This window comes from Phyllostomus hastatus, unplaced genomic scaffold (assembly GCF_019186645.2).
Source record: "Phyllostomus hastatus isolate PE091 unplaced genomic scaffold, TTU_PhHast_1.1 phas_contig_65, whole genome shotgun sequence".
NCBI lineage: Eukaryota > Metazoa > Chordata > Mammalia > Chiroptera > Phyllostomidae > Phyllostomus > Phyllostomus hastatus.
The window spans coordinates 9,012,415-9,037,451 of record NW_025333932.1 but is presented as its reverse complement, the minus strand read 5'-3'; the positions used below and the strand labels follow the sequence as shown (position 1 = coordinate 9,037,451).

Genomic DNA, 25,037 nt, shown 5'->3' with positions numbered 1-25,037 from the left:
AGTCTTTTGTGACTTGCTCCTTTCACTTAATAGGTTTTTAAGGTTTATCCATGTTGTAGTACTTTTGCACTCATCACTGCTTCATTCCTTTTTGTGGCTGAATAATTTCCTTTGGAGATACATACTACATTTTGTTTACACATTCATCATCAGTTGATGGACATTTAGGTTTTTGTTGGGTCATACAGTGACTCTACATTTAACTTTTTGAGGAACTGCCAAACTATTTCCACTACCAAAATGCACCATTTTACATTCCCACCAGCCTTGTATGAGGGCTCCAATTTCTCTACATTCTCACCAACACTTTTTGTGTTTTTTTTGATCAAAGCCCACCTAATGAGGGTGAAGTGGAACATCACTAATTTTTATAATTACTAATGAATGGTATTGAGCATCTTTTTGTGATTATTGGCCATTTGTATAATTTCTTTGGTAAAATATCTACCATAGTCTCCCTTTATTCACAGGGGATATGTTCCAGTCCCTCCAGTGGATACCTGAAACCATAGATAGTAGCAAACTCTACATATACTGTGCTTTTTCTTATACACACATGCCTATGATAAAGTTTAACTTACAAATTAGGCACAATAAGAGATTAGCAATAATAACTGATAATAAATTAGAACAACTATAATATGCTATAATAAAATCATGTGAGTTTGGATTCTTGCCTTCCTTAGAATATCGTACTGCACTTTTCTCAATCTTTTACTTACCTGAAGCACTTTATGGTTTCTTTTTGGCATGTCTGAATTGCCAGCATCACTACTCTTGTGCTTTGGGGCCTAAGGAAGGAAAAGTAAGGGTGACTTGAACACAAGTTCTGCCATACTGTGATAGTCGATCTGATAACCCAGATGGCTACTCAGTGACTAACCAGTTGGGAGTGTCTACAGCATGAAGATGTGAGACAAAGGGATGAGTCATGTCCTAGATGGAATGGGATGGTGTTATGGGATTTCATTGTGCTACTCAGAATGGCACACAATTTAAACTTATTGCTGATTTCTGGAATTTTCCATTTAATTTTTCAGATAGATAACTGTGAAACCATGAAAGTGAAACTGAATTAGGGAGGACTACTGTCTTTAAACCCTTTGTCCATTTTTCAAATGGATTACTTGTCTTCTCCATTGAGTTGTGAGTATTCATTATGTATTCTGGACACTAAATCCTTACCAGATATATAATTTTCAAATGTTTTCCTTGTTCTGTCAGTCATCTTTTTACCTCATAATGTGTCCCTTGAAATACAGCAGTTTTAAATTTTGATGATGTCAGTTTATCTAGTTTTTCTTTGGCTGTATGTGCTTTAGGTATTATATCCAGGACTATGGATATTTCCCTCTGTATTTTCTTCTAAGAGTTTTATAGTTTAGCTCTAACATTTAAATTTTGCATCCATTTTGAGTTAATTTTTATACATGGTCTGACTTAGGGTCCAACTTATTCTTTTGCACGGAAATCCAATTGTCTCCACACCTTTGTGGAAAAAATGATTTCCACTGAATTGTCTTTGTACCTTGTTGAAAACCAATTGATCATGAATATTTATTTCTGGATTTATTTCTGGATTCTCAACTCTATTCTGTTTATCTGTTGTGTGTGTCTATTCTTATACCAAGGTTGAAATCTTGATTATCGTAACTTGGTAGTAACTTTTGCATTCATTATTTTTATTTATATCAGAGGTTCCTAATCATGCTCTCCTTTATTCTTTTAAGATCATTTTATTATATACACACAATATTATATATATTAAATACATATAAGTATATGTTATATATATTAAATATATGATATATTAATATATCACTGACTTTAATAAATTGAATACATAGTTTTTGAATTAAGAAATTGTAGCTATGGTGTGCTGAGCTATGTATGTTAGCAGCAAAATTTGACCAACAAAGGTGAAAATACACTGGGTCGTGTATTGTTCAGAAACATTTACAGTGATCTTTCTTCTTCCCAGTTTTCACTAGGGGAAGTTAATACTCATGGAATGGCAAGGGGTCGAAAACTTACATATTTCCAAGTACCTGAAGATTTGGAGTTTGGGGTAAAGAAAGAAGTTTTGGAAAACTAACAGTGAGCAGTGAGAATTAGCCAGAAATTGAGAAATGGAGTCAGAACACCTGGGTTGAAATTCTGATTCTTATATTAGTTTGATGACTTAAGGCATATCATTTAATCTTGGTTTTTAACTTCACTTATTTATTCATTCAGATTGTTGCCTTTCATTTTTCATATTCAGCTTTGTCAATGTACTTCTTTTAAAAAATATATGTAATCTTTATTATATTTTTTCCATTACCATTTAGTTCCCTTATAGACCTCTACCCCCTGCAATCACCACACTGTTATCCATGTCCCTGAGTCCTTTTTCTTTTTTGCTCAGTCCCTCAACCCCCTGACCTCCCTCCCCTACTAGATGCCATCTGTTTTCCATCTATGAGTCTGTCTTTGTTTTGCTAGTTAGTTCAGTTTGTTCATTAGATTTCACATATGAGTGAAATCATATGGTATTTGTCTTTCTCTGATTGGCTTATTTCACTTAGCATAATGTTCTCCAGGTCCATCCATACTGTTGCAAAGGATAAAATTTTCTTGTTTTTTATGACTGAGTAGAATTCCATTGTGCAAATGTCCTATAGTTGTTTTATCCACTCATCTATTGATGAACACTTGGGCTGCTTCCATTTCTTGGCGATTGTAAATAATGTTGCAATGAACATAGGCGTGCTTATGTTCTTTTAAATTAGTGTTTTGGGTTCCTTTGGATAAATTCCCAGAAGTGGGCTCGCTGAGTCAAAAGACAGATCCATTTTTAATTTTTTGAGGTATCTCCATACTGCTTTTCCACAGTAGCTGCATCAGTCTGCATTCGTACCAACAGTGCAGAAGGGTTCCCCTTTCTCCACATCCTTGACAGCACTTGTTTGCTGATTTATTGATCATAGCCATTCAAACAAATGTGAGATGATATCTCATTGTAGTTTTTATTTGCATTTATCTGATAGCTAGCGATATTGAGCACCTTTTGTCTGTATGTCCTCTTTGGAGAACTATCTATTCAGGGGCTTTGCTCATTTTTTAATTGGGTGATTTGTTTTTTGGTGTCGAGTTTTGTAAGTACTTAATAAATTTTGGATATTAATCTCTTATCAGATGTATTGGTGAATATGTTCTCCCATTCTGTGGGTTGTCTTTTTATTTTTTTGATAATTTCCTTTGCTGTGCAAAAACTTTTACTTTGATGGGGTTCTATTTGTTTATTTTTTCTGTTGTTTCCCTTGCCTGGGGAGATATATCTGATAAAATATTGCTATTAGCAATGTCTGAGATTTTGTTGCCTATGTTTTCTTCTAGGATTTTTATGGTTTCAGGTCTAATGTTTAAGGCTTTGATCTATTTTGAATTTATTCTTGTGTGTGGTGTAAGAAGGTGGTCTAGTTTCATTTTTCTGTACATATCTGTCCAATTTTCCCAACACCGTTTATTGAATAAACTATCTTTAGCCTATTGTATGTACTTGTTTTCTCTGCCAAATATTAATTGACTGTAAAGGTGTGGGTTTGTTAATTGTGGGGGATGACTAAGCACATGCATCCTGGCAGCTGTTCCCTCAGTTCTCTCCCAGACCAACCAACCCCAGACTCTCTTCAGGCATCTCTAGTGCACTCTGCCCTCCCTTTGCCGGTACCCAGGATAAGTAGCTGCAAAGGAAATTTTATGCTTTGGCTCTGTAAACAGCTTTCTGCATCTCCAGCTGACTCTCTCTGGGTAACAGAGCCCCTGCTACTTTTCACAGCTGGATGTTATCTGACTTCCTTTCCAGCTCTGGTGCTGTAGGCTAGGGAGCCCAGCTTGGGGTTTATACCCCATACTTCTTAGGGGGAATCTGCCAGCTGCTGAAATATTCTTCAGTACTTGAGCTGCCGCCCATGGGAGCCCAGCCAGCCCTCTCAAATTTCTGCACTCCCTACCAGTCTTGTTGTCCTGAAGTGTTTTCTTCTGTCTGTCTGTGGTGTAAGGCTTCTCTCCAACTAGTATTCAGTCAGTTAGTGAAAATGATTTCTCTACAATTAGTTGTAATTCCAGATTGGTCCTGGGAGGAGGTTAGTGTAGCTTCCACTTATTCCTCCACCATCTTGGATCTCTCCCCATCAATGCACTTCTTAAAACATGACTTCCAAAGCTGGTGTGATGTTTTTTTGTGACAGAGGATTATCTTGGTTCTGAACCTGCATTCAAATTAATGCCATCGAAGAGTTATGTTATTGTTTTTTTTTTGGCAGCCACATTACATTTGATTTATCTTCTCTTCTTTTGCTGATTATTGTTTTTCTTCTCAAGTTCTCTAATGATTTAATTAGCAGTGAAACAGTTTACTTAACATGGTATGTTGTTTTTAAAGGCCAGGTTGTCTTTGCAATCATAGAAGTGTCATGCAGGTCAGGGCTGAGAATATGGCTGTGCTACCAGCTAAGAGAAGCATTTTTCTGTAGTTTTGAATATTAATGAATATGCTTTAGGGATCCATTGTTCAACTTCCTGGTACAAAATGTCTTTTCCACTTTGTGTGTTTTTCTTTGTGGATCTGCCTTTTTCTTCTGTTTTTCTGGTTTAACCTTTCCTCTACTCTGTAAGTCTTTTTCTTTTTTTTAAATCCTTACCCAATGGTATGATCAAACCTCCAACCGAGGTATGTGCCCTGACTGGGGATTAGAATTGCAACCTTTTGGTGTATGGGTGATGCTTCAACCAACTGAACCACCTGGCCAGGGCTGTAAGTCTTTTTCTTTTCTTCAGAGCTTCTGCTTAGATTTTGGCCTTCTTCAAGTATATTTAAGCTTTCTGTGACATGTCATAATCTCACTGTGTCCTGCCTGTACTCAGGGCTTCTTTATCCAGGTCTTTCCAGCTCTCCTCCAATGTTACTTCAGTGTCTCAAGCTAGGTTCTAGAATGAGAGAGACTGATGAGTCAAGAATCTCTTTTCACACCTGGCACATCACTGGTTGTTGGCTGCTTGGTGGGGTGTTCACTTCTAACCACCTAGCTAAGGCTGGTCAGTGAGCATCAGGGGTCCACAAGGGACTTCTGCAGGAATCTCTGGGGGAGACAGTTTGATTTATTTATGGCTGTGGCTTTGGCACACGCTGGGACTGACATTTCCCATGTAAACTCATATGAAGTATGCAAAGAGGTTAGATTTTGTGCATGTTTGGTAGGAGATGGAGATTAGTTTGATTTAGTATGCAAATATGAGTTTTTATGGGCATTCAAGTGGAAATGTCCAGCAAGAAATGTGGACCAGGTGTCAGGAGAGGAGGTGCTGAAATAATTTGAAGTGGTTCTAGTCCTAACCCTGTGTGGGTAGCTGAGTAAGAAAGTTTGGGAACAGGGGACAGGGTTAAGAACAACTGAGGACATGTTAAAGACAACTGAGGACATCTCAACGTAGAAATATGTAGAAGAGAAAAGAGAAGCCCTGCAGGAGAGATAAGCACATAATCAGTTTACTTAATGAAATATTCTGTGGTATTTTTAAAGAGATAGGTAAATGAATCAGAAAATGTTTCAAAATGACTTGAGAATTTTGAGTACAGTTTTACACTAATAAATAATCTTAACTTATCAAATGACCTTGCTGTATTCTTACCCTAATCTCTTCTGCACAGGTGGAAGAAGAAATCCAGACTCTGTCTCAGGTGTTGGCAGCAAAAGAGAAGCATCTAGCAGAGATCAAGCGGAAACTTGGAATCAATTCACTACAGGAGCTAAAACAGAACATTGCCAAAGGGTGGCAAGACGTGACTGCAACACCAGTGTACGTCCCCTCGATCACACACTTTTGTAGAGAATGTAAATGACATTTTTTGCTCTGGGGAGGGGAATAGAAAGGCAATGCAGTTGTCTTTTCTGCAACTTGATATGACATCATCATGATGCATTGTGTCCCTGGTGCAGGGAGGATCACACATCTAGTAACTTTCTACCCATACACGAGTCAGTGGAAAAACACACAGGGAACTGTCCTGTGACTGTGTCATCATAAACTGCTGTTTGTTTTTAATATTGACCTTTAAAGGGTAATTCTTTTTTATGATATGGGTTCTTGACCCTTTTGCTATAGGTATCATATCCTTTCGTTTTGTTTTTGTTTTTTTTTTTCCCCTTTGCTAATCACTGGGGAGATGAGAAGAGGAAGGTGGTAAATCATACCTTTGTGTCTCAGCAAATATCACAAGTCTCAAGTGTCACAGCTCTTTTAGATACTGTACCTTTACATCCTCCATTGGGAGTCCACAAGCCCTTACTTGTTAGCTCGATAGACATAAAGCATTAAAAAAATTCTGCATTCATTCAATTCATTTAGATAATTTTCTAGCACCCTTTTATAGGAGATAAACTTGTAAAAGGCATGTGAAGAATTTGATTTCATTTTGTCTTGTTTGGCTTAACTGGCAAAGGTAAGGATAAGAGGTGCCATTTTTTTCAGCCTCTGGCTCATTTTTATTGTTGTTCCAGGACTGTTTTTAGTCCTAACCCTAACCAACTTTGCCCTGCATAGGCCTGTATCTTTCTGGCTGTCCTGGGGCAATGTGGAAGGTTGTGCCCAAAGTGATGGTTAAGGATTTAGATACTGTGATGATGCTGACCTGGTGGTTGGGAAGGATTTTAGATGTTCCAGAAAAAAAGGGTTTAGCTTCCTTTGCTTTGTTTTTTTTTTTTGTAATTTGATATAGATACAAGAGGACATCTGAAACTTTGTCTCAAGCTGGACAGAAGGCTTCTGCAGCTTTTGCATCTGTGGGATCTGTCATCACCAAAAAGCTGGAGGATGTAAAGTATGTCCTATTTTTTCTTGCTTGTTAAGTGTCTGAGGAAAATGACAATAGGCTATGGTAGTCTTAGTGTCCTGACTCTGGTTCTGGGTGACACTGGATTCCATTCCTGGGGAGGCGGGCATGGCATCAAACCAAAGTTTGAAAAATTGTCTCAGTTCCTTTAGGCCTGGCCATCTAACTTTCAGGCATAGCATTCAAAATCATCACCCTATGAATCCACTTACGGTTCTTGAACAATTCTGGTTATAAACTTTTGTCCTTTGAGTCCTTCCTGGTGATATAGGGCAGGAGTGTCAAACTCATTTTCACCAGGGGCCACATCAGCCTCACAGTTGCCTTCAAAGGGCTGAAATAATTTTAGGACTGTGTAAATGTAACTACTCCTTAACTGTTAAGGAGTTGAAATTACATTTGGCCCTTTGAAGGCAACCACTAGGGTTGCCTTTCACCATGAGGCTGATGTGACCCCCCAGTGAAAATGAGTTTGACACCCCTGATACAGGGTATGTCCCTTGTGGTTGCAGGTTGTGGTTGTGGGCTGAGCCTGGTGTCTCACTGGTGGTGAGTCCAGGAGCACTGAAGTGCATGCATGGCCTGAGACCAGCCTTCCTTCTCTGTGGTTTGTTTTACACCATGCAGTCACTGTACCATGCTCACTTCTGCACTGATTTGCAGTCATTTGTAAGCCATGTATGTTCCTGCTTATGCCCAAATCTTGATTTTGTACTGTTGCTTTTTAGTTTGGATTTCAATATATTTTAGATGAGTCTGCAGGATTTTCCTGGCTATTGTAATAAACCTACTTCCCAGTGCTTTTGTGCACCCCCTACCACGTGTATTATAATAGTGCTGGGAAGGACAGATGTGGTTTCAATTGGCTGTGCTTCTGTTGGCATGAAAGATTCGTGTTTTAAAAACAAAATCCTTAGATTGCATGACTTTGTGTTTTTCATTTGTGGGGACAGATTTTATAACCAGAATTTTGTTGGCTGGAAAAGTTTGGCAATCTGTGTGTAAGACTTTGTACTCAAAACACCAAATAGCTTGCTCTTTATATTTGTTCTATGGTCATTCTAAGTATAATGTGATGAACGCAATGTTCTTAAACCCTGTTGACGGAGACATACACACCTCTCAGGTGCTCTCATTTCCTTTTGTGCAGACTCAATATTATAGCATTTCAGAATCCAGTTAAAACCTTGTATAACTAAAAGTAGGTTATTTAATTGGTTTAGGTTTACCCAAACTCCTTTTTTTAATGCTTACTCTGGCTTCTTGCAGATTGCAAGTCTTTTCACACTCCTTTAGGTAAGGAGAGTCTGAGCTCTGCAGCTCAGCAGTCGTCTGACACAAGTGTGCTGTTTTAGGTTGTGATGACGCGCTGGATGGTCGTGTTCGTCCACTCCATAATTTTCTTGCATTTGAAATATTTTTCTCTCTGGTGCTATTCCTGTTTTTTTAAGGGAGTGTTTCTTGTATACCATGGATATTGGATAAATTAAAAAAAGAATTTGACACTGTGCTATAAGGACTGAAAATAATTTTGATGTTTAATTTTTACTTTTTTTTTTAAAGAAGCATCTCTACCATGGCATGCAGAATTCCTCCCTTTTAATGTCTGACCTTGTTTGTTTTTGATGCTGTCATTTCTTTAGTGCTCTTAGAAGGATGGATCCTTCACCAGGGTCCCATTATGCATTCATAATTGACTGGCTCACACTGATATTCTTCTATCTTATACAGCTTACTCAAAATATTTTTATGTATATGGTAAAATATATGTAAGATAAAATATACTATTATACTATTATAAGTATACTATAAATATATTATTACTTTTTAGTACCTGTCTTATTAGCTTATAGATTTTACTATTTTTTTTGCCATAATTATATTTTTTAACTGTGTACACAAGAAAATTCCATGGTTGTAAAAGGGAAAATAAAGTTTATTAGGCCCCAAAAGAAGGCTGGTCGAAAAGATATCAACCCAGATCATGGCTTGTAGGAGGAATCTTTGCCATGCAGACCTCTCCTCTCCCTCCCACACAGACGACGTATCTAGTCAGTGGTCAGAGGAAATAAGGTGGGGGAAGGTCTTCAAAGTGTAGCCAGAAGAATGATAAGTAGTTACCATTTCTGTTCTGTTCATTCGAATTGTCTTCTCAGTCACTCCTTGTCTAGCTATTTGTCTTCTTAAGCAAGCGGGAACTTTTGGCCGAGGCCCTTCTGTCCTAGGGACACTTAGCCCTGGAGGTCAGAGTAAATCATAGGGATAGATGAACTCTAAATATTAAACCATTTAGAGCTAAAATTGTGCTTTAAAAAAAGAAATCAGTGATTGGAGGTAATTCTGTATCTTTGATCTTCAATTAAAAATGGTCAGACTGTTCTAGACAGAATGTTCAGACATGTTTATCTAAAGTTACATGAGTTATGTGCAAATCTGTACTCAGTCCCGTCATCCATCCCTCTGACACTGAGTGGCTACTGGGGGCAGGTCCAAAGGATAACCAGATGTGGTTCCTGTTTGGAAAGACCTTAAAATCTTAGAGTGGTTGGAGTTGGGGAAGGAAGTGGGGACTGGCAAGGAGTTGGGAATGGGAGAGCCCAGTTAATACCTGGTTACAAAACAATGTTAGATGTGATATGAACACAAGTATAAAAATGTGTAAGTGCTGTTGAGAAATGATGTTTCATCAGTAATCACTGTTCTTTCACTCTACCTTTGAAAAAATTGAGCAAATGAACACAAGATGGAGCCCCATGTGTTGTCTTATTGATTCACCAGAAAAGTTTTGACTGTTGTTCTTCTCCAGCTCCTTATGCAGTCACTTCTTTCATTTTTTAAAAAATTAAAAAATTCATTTCATTTTCAGTCCTGTTTTTAATGAATAATATATTGCATATCAATACATGGAAGTTAAAGTAACGCTTTTGATTCAAACTTGGAAATGAGAAATAAGATTATCTTTTGAAAGCTAAATTTTATAATTCTTATGGATTAAAAATTTGGTAAATTAATTTAAAAAATAATTCCTAGGTCAAGAAGTCCTGATTGTAATCTGACTTAATGTGTTCATATAGAATAGAAAAATATGTGAAAACATATATAATGACAGGAGAGGAACATTTTAAGAAAAACATATTTTTTAAATCAGTGAGTCACAGAGACAATTACTGGTCACATGACCCCTGAGAACCATCCAAAGAGAGGGAGCTAGGGTAGATTTTTAGTGTTTCACTCCCAGCAGTATGGCCTTTTGAGGATGCAGGAGGCCCTTGAAAAAGTTGGTTAATCCTGTTAACTCCCCTTTGTTCAGGGGCCATGCTTAACCAGCAGATGAGTGGCAGTGATTTTACTGTCTGGAGGAATTGTGGATATTTTGCTGAATTGAATTTTAGACTCAGCAACAATTTTTATTTTATGTTGTCAATCATTAAACTACACTTGGGATTTAGATCTCTGTTTCAAGCCTTGGGTGGGTGTGTGAGGAGAAAAAGAAAGGAGGAGGAGGAGAGATGCTGCTTTTGATGCCATGAGAATTAGGTACAGTGAGGTTGGGGATCAGGCTTGGGATGTGGTAATGAGCATTATCCTGAGAGGCCTTCGGGAACAGCCAGCTTTTCCCTCAAGTGGTGTGTTCATATCCACCCCTCTCCTGTATGCTTAGTTTCTATACATATATGGTAGGCACTGACTCATGATTTAATATTTGAGAGAAACTTTAAAAGAGTCTTGTCATTCTACTTGGTTCTTGTGTTAAACCAATATTTTGGTGTTATTAATAGCATACTATTATAATTCAGTAGCCTTATTAGTCAAGTAGTTTGATATATTTAAGAGGAAGTGCTAATTTGTGTTTCCAAAGGAAATTTCTTTTTTTTATGTGTTTCTTCATATAAATCTCTAGATGTTTCTCACTTGTTTGGGGCTCCCCTACATTCTTGTAGCTGGCACAGGGTCCTAAAAAAATGTTTTCCTCCACATGTAAGCTCAGGTATCTACCACTGACTGACAGAGGTAACCCTAATCACCACATCTCTGAACAAGAATCTCAATTGTCTGAACTTTCTTTTTTTAATTTAGTCCCCAGAGTTGGTAGATCAGCGGGAGGTTAGCTGTGTTCCAGGGGTCACAAGATGATGGCAGAAATGCCTGTGGCAATGTGACTGTAGGCAGCTTCTTTGTGGTCCAAGGAAGGGCTAGTAACATCTGGAGTTCTTATATTGTAAACTAAGAAGGATGATTTTTTTTTAAAGATTTTATTTATTTATTTTTTAGAGAGGGAAGGGAGGGAGAAAGAGAGAGAGAGAGAGAAACATCAATGTGTGGTTGCTGGGGGCCGTGGCCTGCAACCCAGGCATGTGCCTTGACTGGGAATTGAACCTGCGACACTTTGGTTCACAGCCCGCGCTCAATCCACTGAGCTACGTCAGCCAGGAGAAGGATGATTTTTATTAATTTCCATCCTTCAAATATGGATCCAGCATTAAGCAGGAAAAGAATTAGCAAATTCTTCCCAGAATACTTCCCCACTGTTCTGCAATAGAGAATGCTGAGCTGTGTGGATCTTTCTTGTGTTATGAAGACATTAAGTACGAAGATGTCCAAGTGGTTTGTTTACTGATTATGTTGACTACACCAACTGCTGCATGTCTTGACTTGTATCAAGCTCCTAATCCAGATTATTACATATTAATGAAAAACTAGATTTGGGGAGCTACACTTGAAACACATTGTCACTTATAACTGAGTCTTTGAGAAAATTAAGTCATAAACACACAATATTTAAAAAGAATAGAGAATACTTTAGACTGTCCAACTTACCCAAAGTCAATTATTTACCAAAAATGCTGTTTCAGTGATCAAAGTATTCTAAGCATAGTAACAGTATCAGCAGGACTTTGTGAGTCTAGGAATGAACTCTCATCTTGTGAGGTGACCTCTATGGGAGATAGCTGAGAGTAGGTAACCTTGAACCTGACCAGTTGGTGGTAGTAAAACAGGCCAAATGTTATTTGAATGACCACTGAGAACAGTTAGTTTACCCCCTGGCTGGTGTGGCTCAGTGGATTGAGTGCTGGCCTGCGAACCAAAGGGTCAGCTGGTTCAATTCCCAGTCCAGGCACATGCCTGGGTTGTGGGCCAGGTCCTCAATTGGGGGCGTACAAGAGGCAACCACACACTGATGTTTCTCTCCCTCTCTTTATTCCTCCCTTACCCTCTCTCTAAAAAAAATAAAATCTTAAAAAAATAACAGTTTAATTGGCATGAACTACAAGTGTCTCTTATTAGAAAATTGATACTCTTACTACTAAGGAGGGATAATGTAAATCACTTAATGTCACCAAGTAAGTGGTATATTTTGAACTTTCTCGTTCTGGTAACACATATGTGGGAGAAAGATGGCCGAGGAGCCCTTTCCTTGCCTGGCTTGTGTGTGTGTACCTGTGTGTGTGCATTGGTTTTTGAGGTGAGGTGGTGAACACTAAATTAGAAGTCCCAAAGACCCAAGTTCCATTCTTTATTCTGCTGTGATCTTCAGTAAGTCATTTAAACTTCTAAGCCTTTGTGCTCAATGACCAATAGATACAGGTGAAAGCACTTGACAGTTTCCAACGTGCTACAAAAAAATGCAAGACTGAATCATTAGCTCTGTTAACTACCTGGGTCCAATTGCCTGAGGAATAAAAGTAAAGTATGCTGGAATAACTTTGATCCCCTCCACCTCAAAAACTAGATAATTCTTCATGGTGCCAAAGGGACAAGCTCCTAGGAAGTTAAGTTTTGTTTATTTTATAATGCCTAATCACTGCTGTGCTAAATAACTTCATTCCCGTCTCTTTTTAATGCTGCCTTAGTATACGCTCCATTCAACATTCAATTAGCATGCCTGCTATGAGGTAAAGTATATTTTTACAAAACATAGTTGGTTTTCTGCTTTCTTATTCTGTATTAAGATGATTACCTTGAACTGTTCTGAACTAGGGATTTAGAGTTCTAAACAAACTGCATGTTTACACTGGATCATTTTTTCATCTGCTTTTCCCATAATGTTAGGGTGGGTGCAAGAGCTCCATTAAGTGTTCTGATTTTAAAAAATAAAGTAATATTTTTATTTTGTTAACCTATTGTTTTGTATCTGAAATTTGTTTCATTGAAAATGTGACTATGACTCATGTAATAAACCCCCTCTTCACGGAGAGAGGTTCCCCCACCTCTGTTCACAGTAGTTTATTACAATTCCCTTTCTCCACTCTTTCATTTCCAAGGCCCTCCACCCATTGTGATGTTTGGAGCCACCTGTGGTTTAATTCTTTCATCCTCTTTCATAAAGAAACACCTGCAAATGGCTCTTGTTATAAACTCATCTACCTGTCTAGAGAGGCAGGCAGAGGGTCTCTAACAGTATATTTGGCTCAAATGTCAATGTACAACAGAACCACCTGGAGGGCTTGTTGACTGCCCCATGCTTGCCACCCTCCCACCTAGTTTCTGATGTTGTCAGCCTAGGGTGTGGGACCTGCAAATCAGCATTGTGAACAGCTTCCTGAGAGCTGCCGATGCAGCTGGTCTGGGGACCACAATTTGGGAATGGCTGCCCATCACCACTGGGGGAAAGAGGAAGACCCTGTTCCTGTCTTTACCTTTTTCATCTTGGTAGCAGGAAGGATATTCGAGGTTGGGTGGATGGTATAAAAACTTCACACACCCTAACAAGAGCAACATAGGCACTGTAAACCTCCTTGATGAATGTGGATTAACAGGAAGGTGTGGAGAGGCTTTCCGTGGGCTCAGAGAGCTTGTGTCAGTGGAGCAGCTTTGTGAAGAGGCCAAGCCACATTTCTGTGTTCCTTCCTTTGTCTCTTCTTCCCTATTACTAAGCCCCCTGGGAACTCGATCTGTTATGGGACCTCTTCTGTTCTACTTGTCCTGCTTGGTGACATGGGTTCACAAAGGAACTGTACCACGCAACAAGTGAACTTAAACATGAGTTCTAGAGCATGGTACTTTATCAAAATTAAACTGACCCAATAGTGGCATTTTCTGGTACTGTGACAAGTTGGTTAGGAAAGTGATAGCATTAATGTGTTACCTGACTTGTTTCCTTGTCACAAGACTGTCTCTATTCATGGGATCAAAAGCATCATTGTAAAAATCTTACAGGTGGATAATCTTACATAACACATATTTGTGTGTACGCCTGCAAACCTGTAGTATAGATAAATACAACTGTTCTTTTGCTGACAGTAATGGTTATGAGGAATACAGTCAACTAATGATATTTTCAAAATTGCTAGGGTTATTTTTCAGTGCTCAAGATTTTACTACTTGTTTCTTTTTCTCTCTCCACAGAAACTCTCCAACTTTCAAATCATTTGAAGAAAAGGTTGAAAACTTAAAGGCAAGTAGAGAGGTGAACAGGGTCTTTGTGTTATCTTTGATGCCTGAACTTTCTTTGGTGTGGGTAAATTATTCAAATTACTAACTTTCTGAAATAACAACTTTAATAACTTTATTCTTTACATGATTAATGGGTATTTAAAGTGATCAACTTTTAATCAATTTTTGACTGTATATGTAGCATTCTAAGTGCTGAAAAGAAATGCATGATTTAAAAAACAATAGTACTTTAGAAGTTTGTGATGCTTTTAGCATTATTCACTTCAAATACTTTTGTAATTGGAGAATATTTAATATAAATTTTATTGTAGAAAATCAAAAATAATATAGAAAAGCACAAAAGTATGATAAAAAATTGGTCCTACCACCCAGACACAGTGCTATATGTATATAAGATTCCTAAGTTTTTAAAAAAGGATTAACTATACATCATAAACACTTTTATATCATTTAGTATTCTTTCTCAATATTATGTGTAATGGTTGCTTACATATGCCTTATAATGGATGTTGTTTGTTCAGTAATGGACATTCTTATTATGATGATCCTATGGTGATCATCATTGATGATTCACTGTTTTAATTTCTGATTGCTTTGATTTCAGTGAAGGTGGGCATTTTCCCATAATGATTAGCTTTATTAACTTAGTAAATTATATTATCTTCAAGATTATATTCAAAATTATAAAGGCATCCACTCTTAGGACCACAAGTCACTGGAAAGGTCATTTAGTTCCCATCTACTGCCCAATCTTCTCTACAGAGTTGGGCACAGCCCATATGTTCATTTCTTCCTAAGCTAATTCTGATAATTATGGTGGATATTTTTTAAGGATTATGAATATCTTAAATGTTTTATATAAATCAACTTAAAAACAAATATTCAGATTTAGTGTTTCATAATTGTGATGTAGACCCTTATTTTTATTTATTTTTTGAAGGCTTTTTTTTTTTTAGATTTTATTTATTCCTTAGAGAGATAAGGGAGGGAGGGAGACAGAGATACACCATAGTGTGGTTGCCTCTCAAGTGGCCCCTACTGGGGACCTGGCCCATAAACCAGGCATGTGCCCTGACTGGGAATCAAACCGGAGACCCTCTAGTTCGCAGGCCAGCACTTAACCCAGTGAGCCACACCAGCTAGGGCTGTAGCCCCTTATTTTTAAATTATAGAAACAGGGTCTGCTTATGGAGAGAAAACCAAATACTGTTAGGTTGTAATCCAGTCCATAAGTGATGGCAAATTAAGTTAGTGCCAATGGGACAAAGTTGAGAGGTGTTTAGAATTTAGAAACAACAGACAAAAGGTAGTGATTGATCAGATGTGGAGTAAGGGGGGGGGCAGATCACCAGATCACAATTACTCCCAGGTGCCTGAGGAGTTGTTTTAGACATGTTGAATTTTAAGGAGTCTTAACATTTTCTTATGATCAGGGAATGTGTCTTAATAGATCAATAGACAGTATATAAGCTATTCACATTTTCCAAAGATTTTGGATGGAAGACCAAAAAGGAATGAGAAAGAAAATTTCAGCTAGATTCCAGTTGTTAATGAGTCTCTGGCAAGTCAGTTAAGAGTGAGCTGAGAGCAAGGTCAAGTTAAACCCACTGTGAGTTGTATCCTTGGTCACTGACTGGTTTCTCAATGTAGTCACTTCCTTGTTGTTCAGTAATGAGATGTAACATAGATATCAGTGTTGTTAAGGATGAAGTGACATATATAAGGGCTCTGGACATATAGAATATTGTACAAATGTAAAGTAAAGCAGGTATCTTCATCAAGACACATTTATTGACCCAGTTTCTGGCCAGATAAGTTGGAGTAGTATTTCACACTATCCAGTCTGTAGGGAGCACCTGGAAATGTTGTTCAAGTGCAGATTTCAGTTCAGTAGATAGATGGAAGTGGGGAGGTGGAGCTGAGATTCTGTATTTCTAACAAGCTCCCAGGTGATGTCTGCATCCTTGGGCCACACTCTTACTAGCAATGGGTGAGAAAGTTGGCATTGTAAGTAGGGAAGATACATATGTTCCTTTCCTTTGTTGAAGTCTATCATATATGTGAATGAGTGGTGCTGAATGCACAATTTGATGGGCGACAAAGTGTCATCCAAATATAAAGAGAATTCAATTTACATTTTAGAATAATAGGCCTTTCAGAGTTCTCTAGACAGATTTCCCTGTGAAGAACAAACAGCAGATAGGGAAAAAAAGACAGAATTTACAAACCTGAATATTTCAGCAGGGAAGACTACATGTTTTTCTATTGAACTGCACCAAACACTACAACAGTACTAAACTTCCTATGTGTAAAATAATTAACCACTGAGCTATTGGTTCCTGATTTGTTCTCAAAAGCAAAATCTGAGTTAACTTTATGCAGACCCACTTAAGTGTGTTTCACGATGTCTTTTTCCTTTCTGAACTTTCTAAAAAGTCGAAAGTAGGGGGAACCAAGCCTGCTGGTGGTGATTTTGGAGAAGTCTTGAATTCAACTGCAAATGCTAGCGCCACATCTGTGGAACCTCTTCCAGAACAGACTCGGGAGGGCCTGTGAGATCCTGCCTTTGTCCTGCTACCCACTGCCAGATGCTGCCAGCAAGACCCAAGCACATCTTGTCAATGGTCATTGCCATGAATTCCCACCCCATGTGCTTTTATTTAGCCTTACATATTTTTTTGACCAAATAGTCTGTGGATTGAATAAAATAAAAGTATCTTCACCTCTGTACTTGGGAAACATCCTTCAATGTGCATTTCAGGCCCTTTATTTAGGAAGCACCATTACAAAAACATGTGTAGGATACCTGGGGGCCCTCACTAGAATGAATTGAGTAGCAGCAGGTTATCATAATGGTGTTCCTACTTTACAAAATTGCTCTGCTCTGGATTGGGGATGCTGGTTTGATCTCTGTTTTCTATGTGATTTTCTATTTTTCCTTTTTGTACCTCTGGATATTTGATTTCTAACTAAAATTGTTCCTTTAAATTTTCTGAATCCTGGTTATTAAAAGTTCGGCATAACTTTCTTTACCTTCAAAGAACTACCAGCTACAAAAATTACTTTTGAGTAGACACTGTTTTGGTATAAGGTCATTTTATATCTTGGGTGTCTGAAGACATCATAATAAGTAATCAGTTCTTATATCCAACTTATTAAGAGTTTTGCAAGTGGCAGTATGTACAGTAATCCAAACTCCTTAGTGACTGGAGAGTGGACCTCTCACATCCTAGTCACCATTTGTGACAGTAATCATTTCAGTGTACTAGTTCTTATGCCACTTACATCAACCTGTTTTTCACCAGATTAAATTTGAGTTTCAGAGTAAATAGCCTATATATTTTGAATTGAGCATACTGTATTATCAGGTTAAAATAGGAATACTCTCATCAAATATTCAATTCAAAAGTCAGCAAGGTTTTAGATCTAGTTATACTTAAAAATGCTAAAATCAATCACATTAGGGGAAACATCCCTGTCTTCATTTAATTAATTTAGCACCATTTAAAATTAAGCACACAGACTAGTGTAACTTGATTACATGAAGGGGTTGGTAATAACTCGAGAATTTAATGCATTAATAAAAATCAACTCATTTTCTACCTGTTTTTTCTTTTTTTTTTTTTAATTTTTTTAAGATTTTATTTATTTATTTTTAGAGAGGGAAGCAGGGGGAGAGACAGACAGACAGACAGACAGACAGACATCAATGTGCGGTTGCTGGGGGTTATGGCCTGCAACCCAGGAATGTACCCTGGCTGGGAATCGAACCTGGGACACTTTGGTTCCCAGCCCGTGCTCAATCCACTGAGCTACGCCAGCCAGGGCTTCTACCTGTTTGTTTTCAGTGTGTTAAAAATTATTAAATGATTCTGTAGACACTGTCCCCTACTTCAAAAACTGGGTGTCAGAGCCGAATGCACCAAAGCCTTTGGAAATATCTGCATAGAGGCAACAGTGCTCTATTAGTTCTAATACTTATTTATTCATCACCACTACCTTTTCCTTATGCTGTGTATGGATATGCCTACAATACTGTATTTGTTATTTATCAAGTTGTGATTGTTTTATTATTGTTTATGCCAAATGTTAATTGCCAAGCTTGGAGTGACCTAAAGCATTTTTATAAAGCATGACTAGATTTACTTCACTGTAAATTATCTTAGGAAAACCACATTTGAAAATGCAGTGTTGACCGTTATAAATTAACACGATGCCTGTCTTACTAGAGCTTTTGTTAGCACTTTAGATGCAACTGAAACTCTGCTTTATTACGTGTGAAAACTTAATAAATTACATATACCAATAGTATAGGTCTCAATATTTATATTATTATGAGACCAATGGTATGGAAACAGCTTGTTGTCTTAAAGAGGCAATGGGTGTCTATGCTATTTTTTCTTTTTAAAGGAGGCTTTTTTTTTTACCATCTGCTTTAAATCATTATACATATTATAAATTATTTCTTTATAGAGGATTTTAAGGGAAGGGTCATTGAAGCATTGTCCCAGAGGAATAGATCTGTTTTTTTAAATAGAAATATTGTGGTTACTCAGCGTAACCATTGAGTTATATTTTTCTGTCAACTGTGTCATCTTTCAAATTTTTTATCAAAATTAACTTTTCATCATAAGTTTCTTAAGCATCCTGCCATTACTATCTTGTCAACAAGGCAAAATGGAGTAAGATGGCAATATTTTTAGTTAAGTGAAATATCCCCAAGTCTCTTTAGCTTATGGTGAGAAGTGATGGAAATAGGTGTGGAAAGTAGGATGGGTGTATGCGGGTAATGAAGATAGCTGTGGAAGAAGAAATCAGAATCACTACACTTAATCTAAAAGTGATTTAATCTACTGTACAGTAAGTTACCTCTTAAAAGTAGTCAAATGTAGAGGGAGAATGAATTTAGAAAAATAGACATGGTTTTAGAAAAATTATTCAAAATTATCTTTGTGGAAGATTCAATGTCATGAGCTCACAGTTCTACTCCGTTGTGTTTTGTTTGACACTTTAAGAAAACAGCAACTTGAGAGCAAATCTCAGATATTCAAGGATTCAAGAAGCATCAGAGAAAATCATCCCTGAAATTGTCGTTTCCTAACAAAGGAATGTCTTTGGTTTATAGAGTTTGTGGAAAATAAAGCAAGAATTCTAATGCTTATGAGACCAAAGTAATCAATGAAAGAAAGTAGAATTCACTGGATAATCATCTTGGTAACTCAAAGAAACAACTGAAATAGAGAAAAAGTGTGTTTAATTTGGAATCACTATTTCTGGATCTGTTCATCAAGAAGTGAACACTGTCTATTTCTCTTTTGTATAGTATTTGTAAACAATAAATATTCTATAATTTGGGTATGGGTCTTTATGTATTACCTGTCTGTTGAGAAAAAATATAACTTCATGTCCTGGACATGGAAAAAAACCATAAGCAGCTATCAAACAAAACAGAATCAGTGTATCAAACAAAACATCCCTGCCTGGTGTGGCTCAGTTGGTTGCACCATGTCCTGCAAAGTGAAAGGTTGCTGGTTTGGTTCCTGGTCAGGACATGTGCCTGGGTTGCAGGTTTGTCCCTAGTCAGAGTGTAAGGCAACCGATCAATGTTTCTCTCCCTCTCTTTCTCCTTCCCTTTCCCTCTAAAAAGAAATAAAATCTTTGAAACAAACAAACAGACAAAAAACCCTGAAAAAGCTATATGCTGACCACTAAGAGGTATTTGTCAGTGAGTACGTGCTGTGTGGGTCAGAGGTCATGCTACATAAAGTCCTGTGTCACAATCACATATTTATTTATTTTTAAAAACAATTTTCTTGAGGTGTAATTGAAATACAAAAATGGCTCAAATTTAAAGTGTATAGTTTGATGTTTCAACATATTTATATACCCATGAAACCATCACCAGTCAAGATGATAAACATCCATTGTCCCATTCACCAGTTTCCTTATGCCCTTTGGTAATCATTCCCTTTTGCCCTCTTTTACTTACCCCATCTGCTTTGTCAGTATAGATTAGTTTGCATTTTCTATAATTCCATATAAATTTAATCACATTGTGTACATTTCTTCATAGCTCTTAAAACCAAGATGAAAAATCAGATTTTGCCCTTAGTGAGAAGACCATTAATTAGTGACTATCCCATTGTAATTGGATCAATTACAGAGACCACGTTGGGTGACAGTTAACATAAAAACATTATCACTTTTAAGTAAACTGTAAACCTTAGACTTCACAATTTTCATGTTCTGATGATTCTGAAACCAAAATAATCCAAAATAACTCAATTTGGAAGCCACAAGAGGGCAGGACCTGCATATGCCTGTCATCTGCCAGGATTTCATATTTAAATAAATGCTGTAGGTCAACCAAAATTCTTGCCAACTTGCATATGTAATTTTGATGTTACTTAATGAGGTTGGCTGGCAGTGATTATTTTAATGCGGTGGTTTTCCTAGGACACAGAATAAAACAATTTTGTTATTTGAATATATTAGGTGGGTAGTTATCTTTAACACTCCATTTCAATGTGCTTTAAAGCCTCCCCCTTGGATTCTAGGCTTGAGTGTCTTGTTGTTTTCCAGTTTGACTATTTTCAGATATTCCTTTCTTTCATGTTCTTAAATGTTATTGCCTATCCTCACTCATTTTCTGTTGGGTTGGCCAAAAAGTTCATTTGGTTTTTTTCCATAAGATGGTTCTAGTAGTGCTGAGTTGTCTTGAACTTCATTCAAAACAATTTTGTTAGACTGTATTGATACAGCTGTCATATCAACCTGCACTTTGAAAAAACACCAAAATTGGTGAATGTTTTTGTAGCCATTTTTAATATTGAAGATGGAAGAACATATCCAACATTTTAAACATGTTATGCTTTATTATTTTATGAATAGTAAAAACTCAACTGAAATGCAAAAAAAATGTTTCTGTAGTGTATGGAGAAGGTGCTGTGGCAGACTGAACATGTCAAAAGTGGTTTGCAAAGTTCAGTGCTGAGATTTCTCACTGGATGATGTTCCATAGTGGGAGTAGACCAATTGAAGTTGATAGTGATCAAATTGAGACACTGAGAACAACATTCTACCACATGGGATGTAACCAACATACTGAAAATATCCAAATCAATACAGTTATTGGTAAAAATGAAAAATGTGTTTTATGGAAAAAATTAAATGGACTTTTTGGCCAACCCATTACATACATTATCTCCTTAATGGTCTTATTCATATCTATGGCTGAAAAGACTAGAGTGACACTACTATCTCTCCAATGTATAGTTAGCCCTATCTTTTTTTCCAGGTTTTCATGTATGCTTCACAGGCATGAATTTCTAATCACCTCCTGGTCACCTCCATTTAAGCCACTAGTAGCCACTATTTATTGAGCTTTCAGTAGGTGTTGGGAATTGTACAATACACTCATTTCCTTTGGTATTTTACTCAAAGGTGTGGCAATGTCACCTTTTTAATATTTTTATTTTTAGAGAGAGGGGAAGGGAGGGGGAGAGGGAGAGAAACATTGATCAGTTGCCTCTTGCATGCACCTAACCAGGAACCAAACCCACAACTCAGGCATGTACCCTGACCCAGAATGGAATCAGCAACCTTTCACTTTGTGGGATGATGCCCAACCAACTCAGCCACACCAGTCATGACACCATCACCTTTTTATAGATGAGATCACAGCCAGGCCATATAAAGCCAGGCCATGAACTATTTCCATTCACTTTCCTTGCCACCAGCCATTACTAATGTTTTTACAAAGTATACTAACATTTCGAAAGCTATAGGGGAGTGGTGTCAAACTCATTTTCAGTGGGGGCCACATCAGCCTCACGGTTGCCTTCAAAGGGCTGAATGTAATTTCAACTCCTTAACAGTTAAGGAGTAGTTACATTTATTCAGTCCTAAAATTATTTCAGCCCTTTGAAGGCAACTGCAAGGTTGATGTGGCCCCTGGTAAAAATGAGTTTGACACCCCTGCTATAGTGGAAGAAAGAGGCCTGTTGTTAAAGAAGGTGTGGTTCAAAGGGTAGTGCAGGATCAAAATCCCTGAGATGTCATGAAGATGTTAAAGCACTGCATTAGAGCTGATGTTACAGTTGGTGATTGAATAGGCAAGGACAGTGTGTGGATATCTCCTTGTTGATTTGGCCAGTCCTTTACAGTTCCTCTCATTTGATGCTTCTGATGCTCTACCAAAGGCAAAGAACTTAGCATAACTTGAAATCAGTTGATATGAACTCCCTCACATGTTAAAAACTTGAAGATTTGTCCCAAAATGCCTGTTGTCACAATCCTCAAGGAATTTATCATCTGGCTGAGGCAGGAAAAAAACATAATCTGAATTTAAGAGCTGGGATATTACTAATCCCACTTATCCTGTAGATACTGATGTAGTTAACTTTACACACACTTCCTTAAATTTAACACAGAGTCTCACATCTTGGTTTTACAAGTGAGGAAACAAATTAACATTAAATTGGCTTGCCTAGGGTCAGGATTAGAGTCAGGACTAGAATTAAGCATTCTTAAGGTCACAGGCCAATGCTTGTTATAATTTACCACACTTTTCCCTGAAGGGAAAAAGGAAGTAGCAACAGAATAATGCAAAATGTCTTGCCCAAGACTTCAGTAATGGCCAAGGAAAATAAATGGTTTAAGCGCCAAGAAGGAAGAACTCACCTGGAGCAGAATTTGTCTTAAGCCCCTTACTGAATTTGTAAGGATTACTTTACAGTTGGCTAATAATAATGTCTGTAAGCATGTAATTCATACAATTATGCACCATTCCAAGGTTAGTGTATTTCTAGTGCTCTGTATACTGTCTGATTATACAATTGACAAAAACATGAACACATGATTAAAGTAGGGATTGTGGTCATACATAAAAATCCCTTCTGTCCAAATACCTGTAAATGAATTGGAAAGGGTGCTTGCCACCTCCCCCCAAAATAAGTACATATAAATAATTGCATAACTAATTAATATAAAATTGCTGGGTAGAAGATGGGTGGATAGCTTAATTCACAAAACTTCACGTAGGGTGTTTGGCCCAGTTTTGAAGAGTGTGGGCTAATTCTGGGAGTTAACATTGGGAAGAAAAGGGAGAAAAATCACGAGTGAAGTGGGCTGGGGGAAGCTCTGGTAGTGCATATTTATGCACATTCTGAAATTTCCCAATTGCCTAAAAGATTATAGATTTGTAGAGGTGACAAAAAGTCTCAGAAATATTAGTATTATTTTAAAGATTTTATTCAGTTTTAGAGAAGGAAGGGGAAAAGAGAGGGAGAGAAACATCAATGTGTGCTTGCCCCTCGCTGGCCCCCAACTGAGAACCTGGCCAGCAACCCAGGCATGTCCTCCGAAAATCCATCAGGGAACCCTTTAGTTCACAGGCCGACACTCAATCCACTGAGACATAACGGTCAGGGCATAATTAGTATCTTGTAACGTGGGCGGGCTGAAGGCAGAAAAGGCAAGACAGATAAAATGAATCCAGGATTTCACAAATGTCTGAAAAGGGATCAACCATCCAATAGCAAAATTCCTGCCCTCACAGAATTTACGAAGTCGGGGGTGCAGAAGCTGAACAAAATTACTGTGCGTCAACTATATGACATATTAAGAAGTGCAAAATGGAATAGAGAAAACCAGAGGGGCACCATAGTATGTATTTTTGGTTCCAACCAAGACCTGAAGAGCGGTGGGGGATAAGTCTTGCGCCCACCAGGGGCACAAGCAAAGGCGGAGGGACCAAAGAGTGTAGAGTTACCGAATTTACCGCAGGACAAGGCCAACGGGATGCCTGGGAAGGCGAAATTCCTGGGTTGTAAAACGCTTTCCACCTAAACTAAACGGATGTCTGTCAGAAGTGGACCGTTGGTCAACAACTTAAGTCTTCCAACATTACCGATCTCACCTTCAACTCCGAGAGCACGCCGCCTGCAACACCCCAGCCTGTCGTTAGAGCTCTGCGGCAAGCGGGCGGAGCTTTCGTTGCTCCACCCATGACCTGAACGCTGACGGAGAGGTTAAAGGTCAAAGGTTCTAGCTGGAGCAGTCATGGCGGCGCTGTGTCGGACCCGTGCCTTGACTTCCGAGAGTCATTTCCTGCGCGTGTTCCTCTTCTTTTGGCCAAGTCGAGGCGTAGGCACTGAGAGTCACTTCGGCAGTGAGAGTTTTGAGTTTACGGAGTGTAGAACGCGCCCAGGCGGCTTTGCGAGTGCCGTGGAGCGGCTATCGGAGCTGCAGCACAAGCAGGAGCCTGGACGGACGAGGGTAAGACGCGGGTGCTGTGCCAGAGCTGTGGCAGGAGGGACAGGGAGTAGGGCGGAGCCCGGCGTGGGGAGGTGCGACCGAGCGTCGCGTAGGCCACGATTTATACCGTGGAGCCCAGAGTCGGGACCTAGCCTGGCTTTGGGCGGGTGAGGCTAAAATACTGGGCGGGGCCTGGCGTAGGGATTGGAACGTGGACCCAGGGTGTTTCAGGGCCCACAGGCCACTTGGAACTGGGGTCCTGGTTGCTGATTTTCCTCCTTTTGTTGTGCTTCTGTGCGGTATTTTACATTCTGGACCTGCCAAGTCCACACCCTTGCTCGTATCTTCTTGAGGCAGTATTCGCCTGGACTCGCAGGCGAATCTGACTCATACCGAAGAGGCTGCTGGGCCCTCTGCTTGTCTCGTTTTAGACTGTAGCTCCAGTGTGGTGCTTAGTGCAATTCAGTGGATAGGTAAATGAGAGAATTACTGTCTCTCTGAACTTGAGCCG

The 25,037-nt window shown here is 38.4% G+C and overlaps 2 protein-coding genes across 6 annotated transcripts in view; both read left to right on the top strand.

The window, feature by feature from the left end:
* Positions 1-16,999, top strand: part of TPD52 (tumor protein D52) — a 109,202-nt gene extending 92,203 nt beyond the window's left edge. For 2 of the 3 annotated variants that reach the window (XM_045849412.1, XM_045849410.1), the window contains exons 3-6: positions 5,693-5,841; positions 6,761-6,862; positions 14,222-14,282; positions 16,706-16,999. In XM_045849412.1, the coding sequence (XP_045705368.1) occupies positions 5,693-5,841; positions 6,761-6,862; positions 14,222-14,282; positions 16,706-16,825 (432 nt within the window). In that variant the 3' untranslated portion in view covers positions 16,826-16,999. The remainder of the gene's footprint in view (positions 1-5,692; positions 5,842-6,760; positions 6,863-14,221; positions 14,283-16,705) is intronic. The other variant, XM_045849411.1, reaches the window with a different exon arrangement.
* Positions 17,000-24,077: 7,078 nt separating this feature from the next.
* MRPS28 (mitochondrial ribosomal protein S28) overlaps positions 24,078-25,037 on the top strand; it is a 90,276-nt gene continuing 89,316 nt past the window's right edge. The window contains exon 1 of one of the 3 annotated variants that reach the window (XM_045849414.1): positions 24,078-24,547. In XM_045849414.1, the coding sequence (XP_045705370.1) occupies positions 24,332-24,547 (216 nt within the window). In that variant the 5' untranslated portion in view covers positions 24,078-24,331. The remainder of the gene's footprint in view (positions 24,548-25,037) is intronic. The other 2 variants (XM_045849416.1, XM_045849413.1) reach the window with 2 other exon arrangements.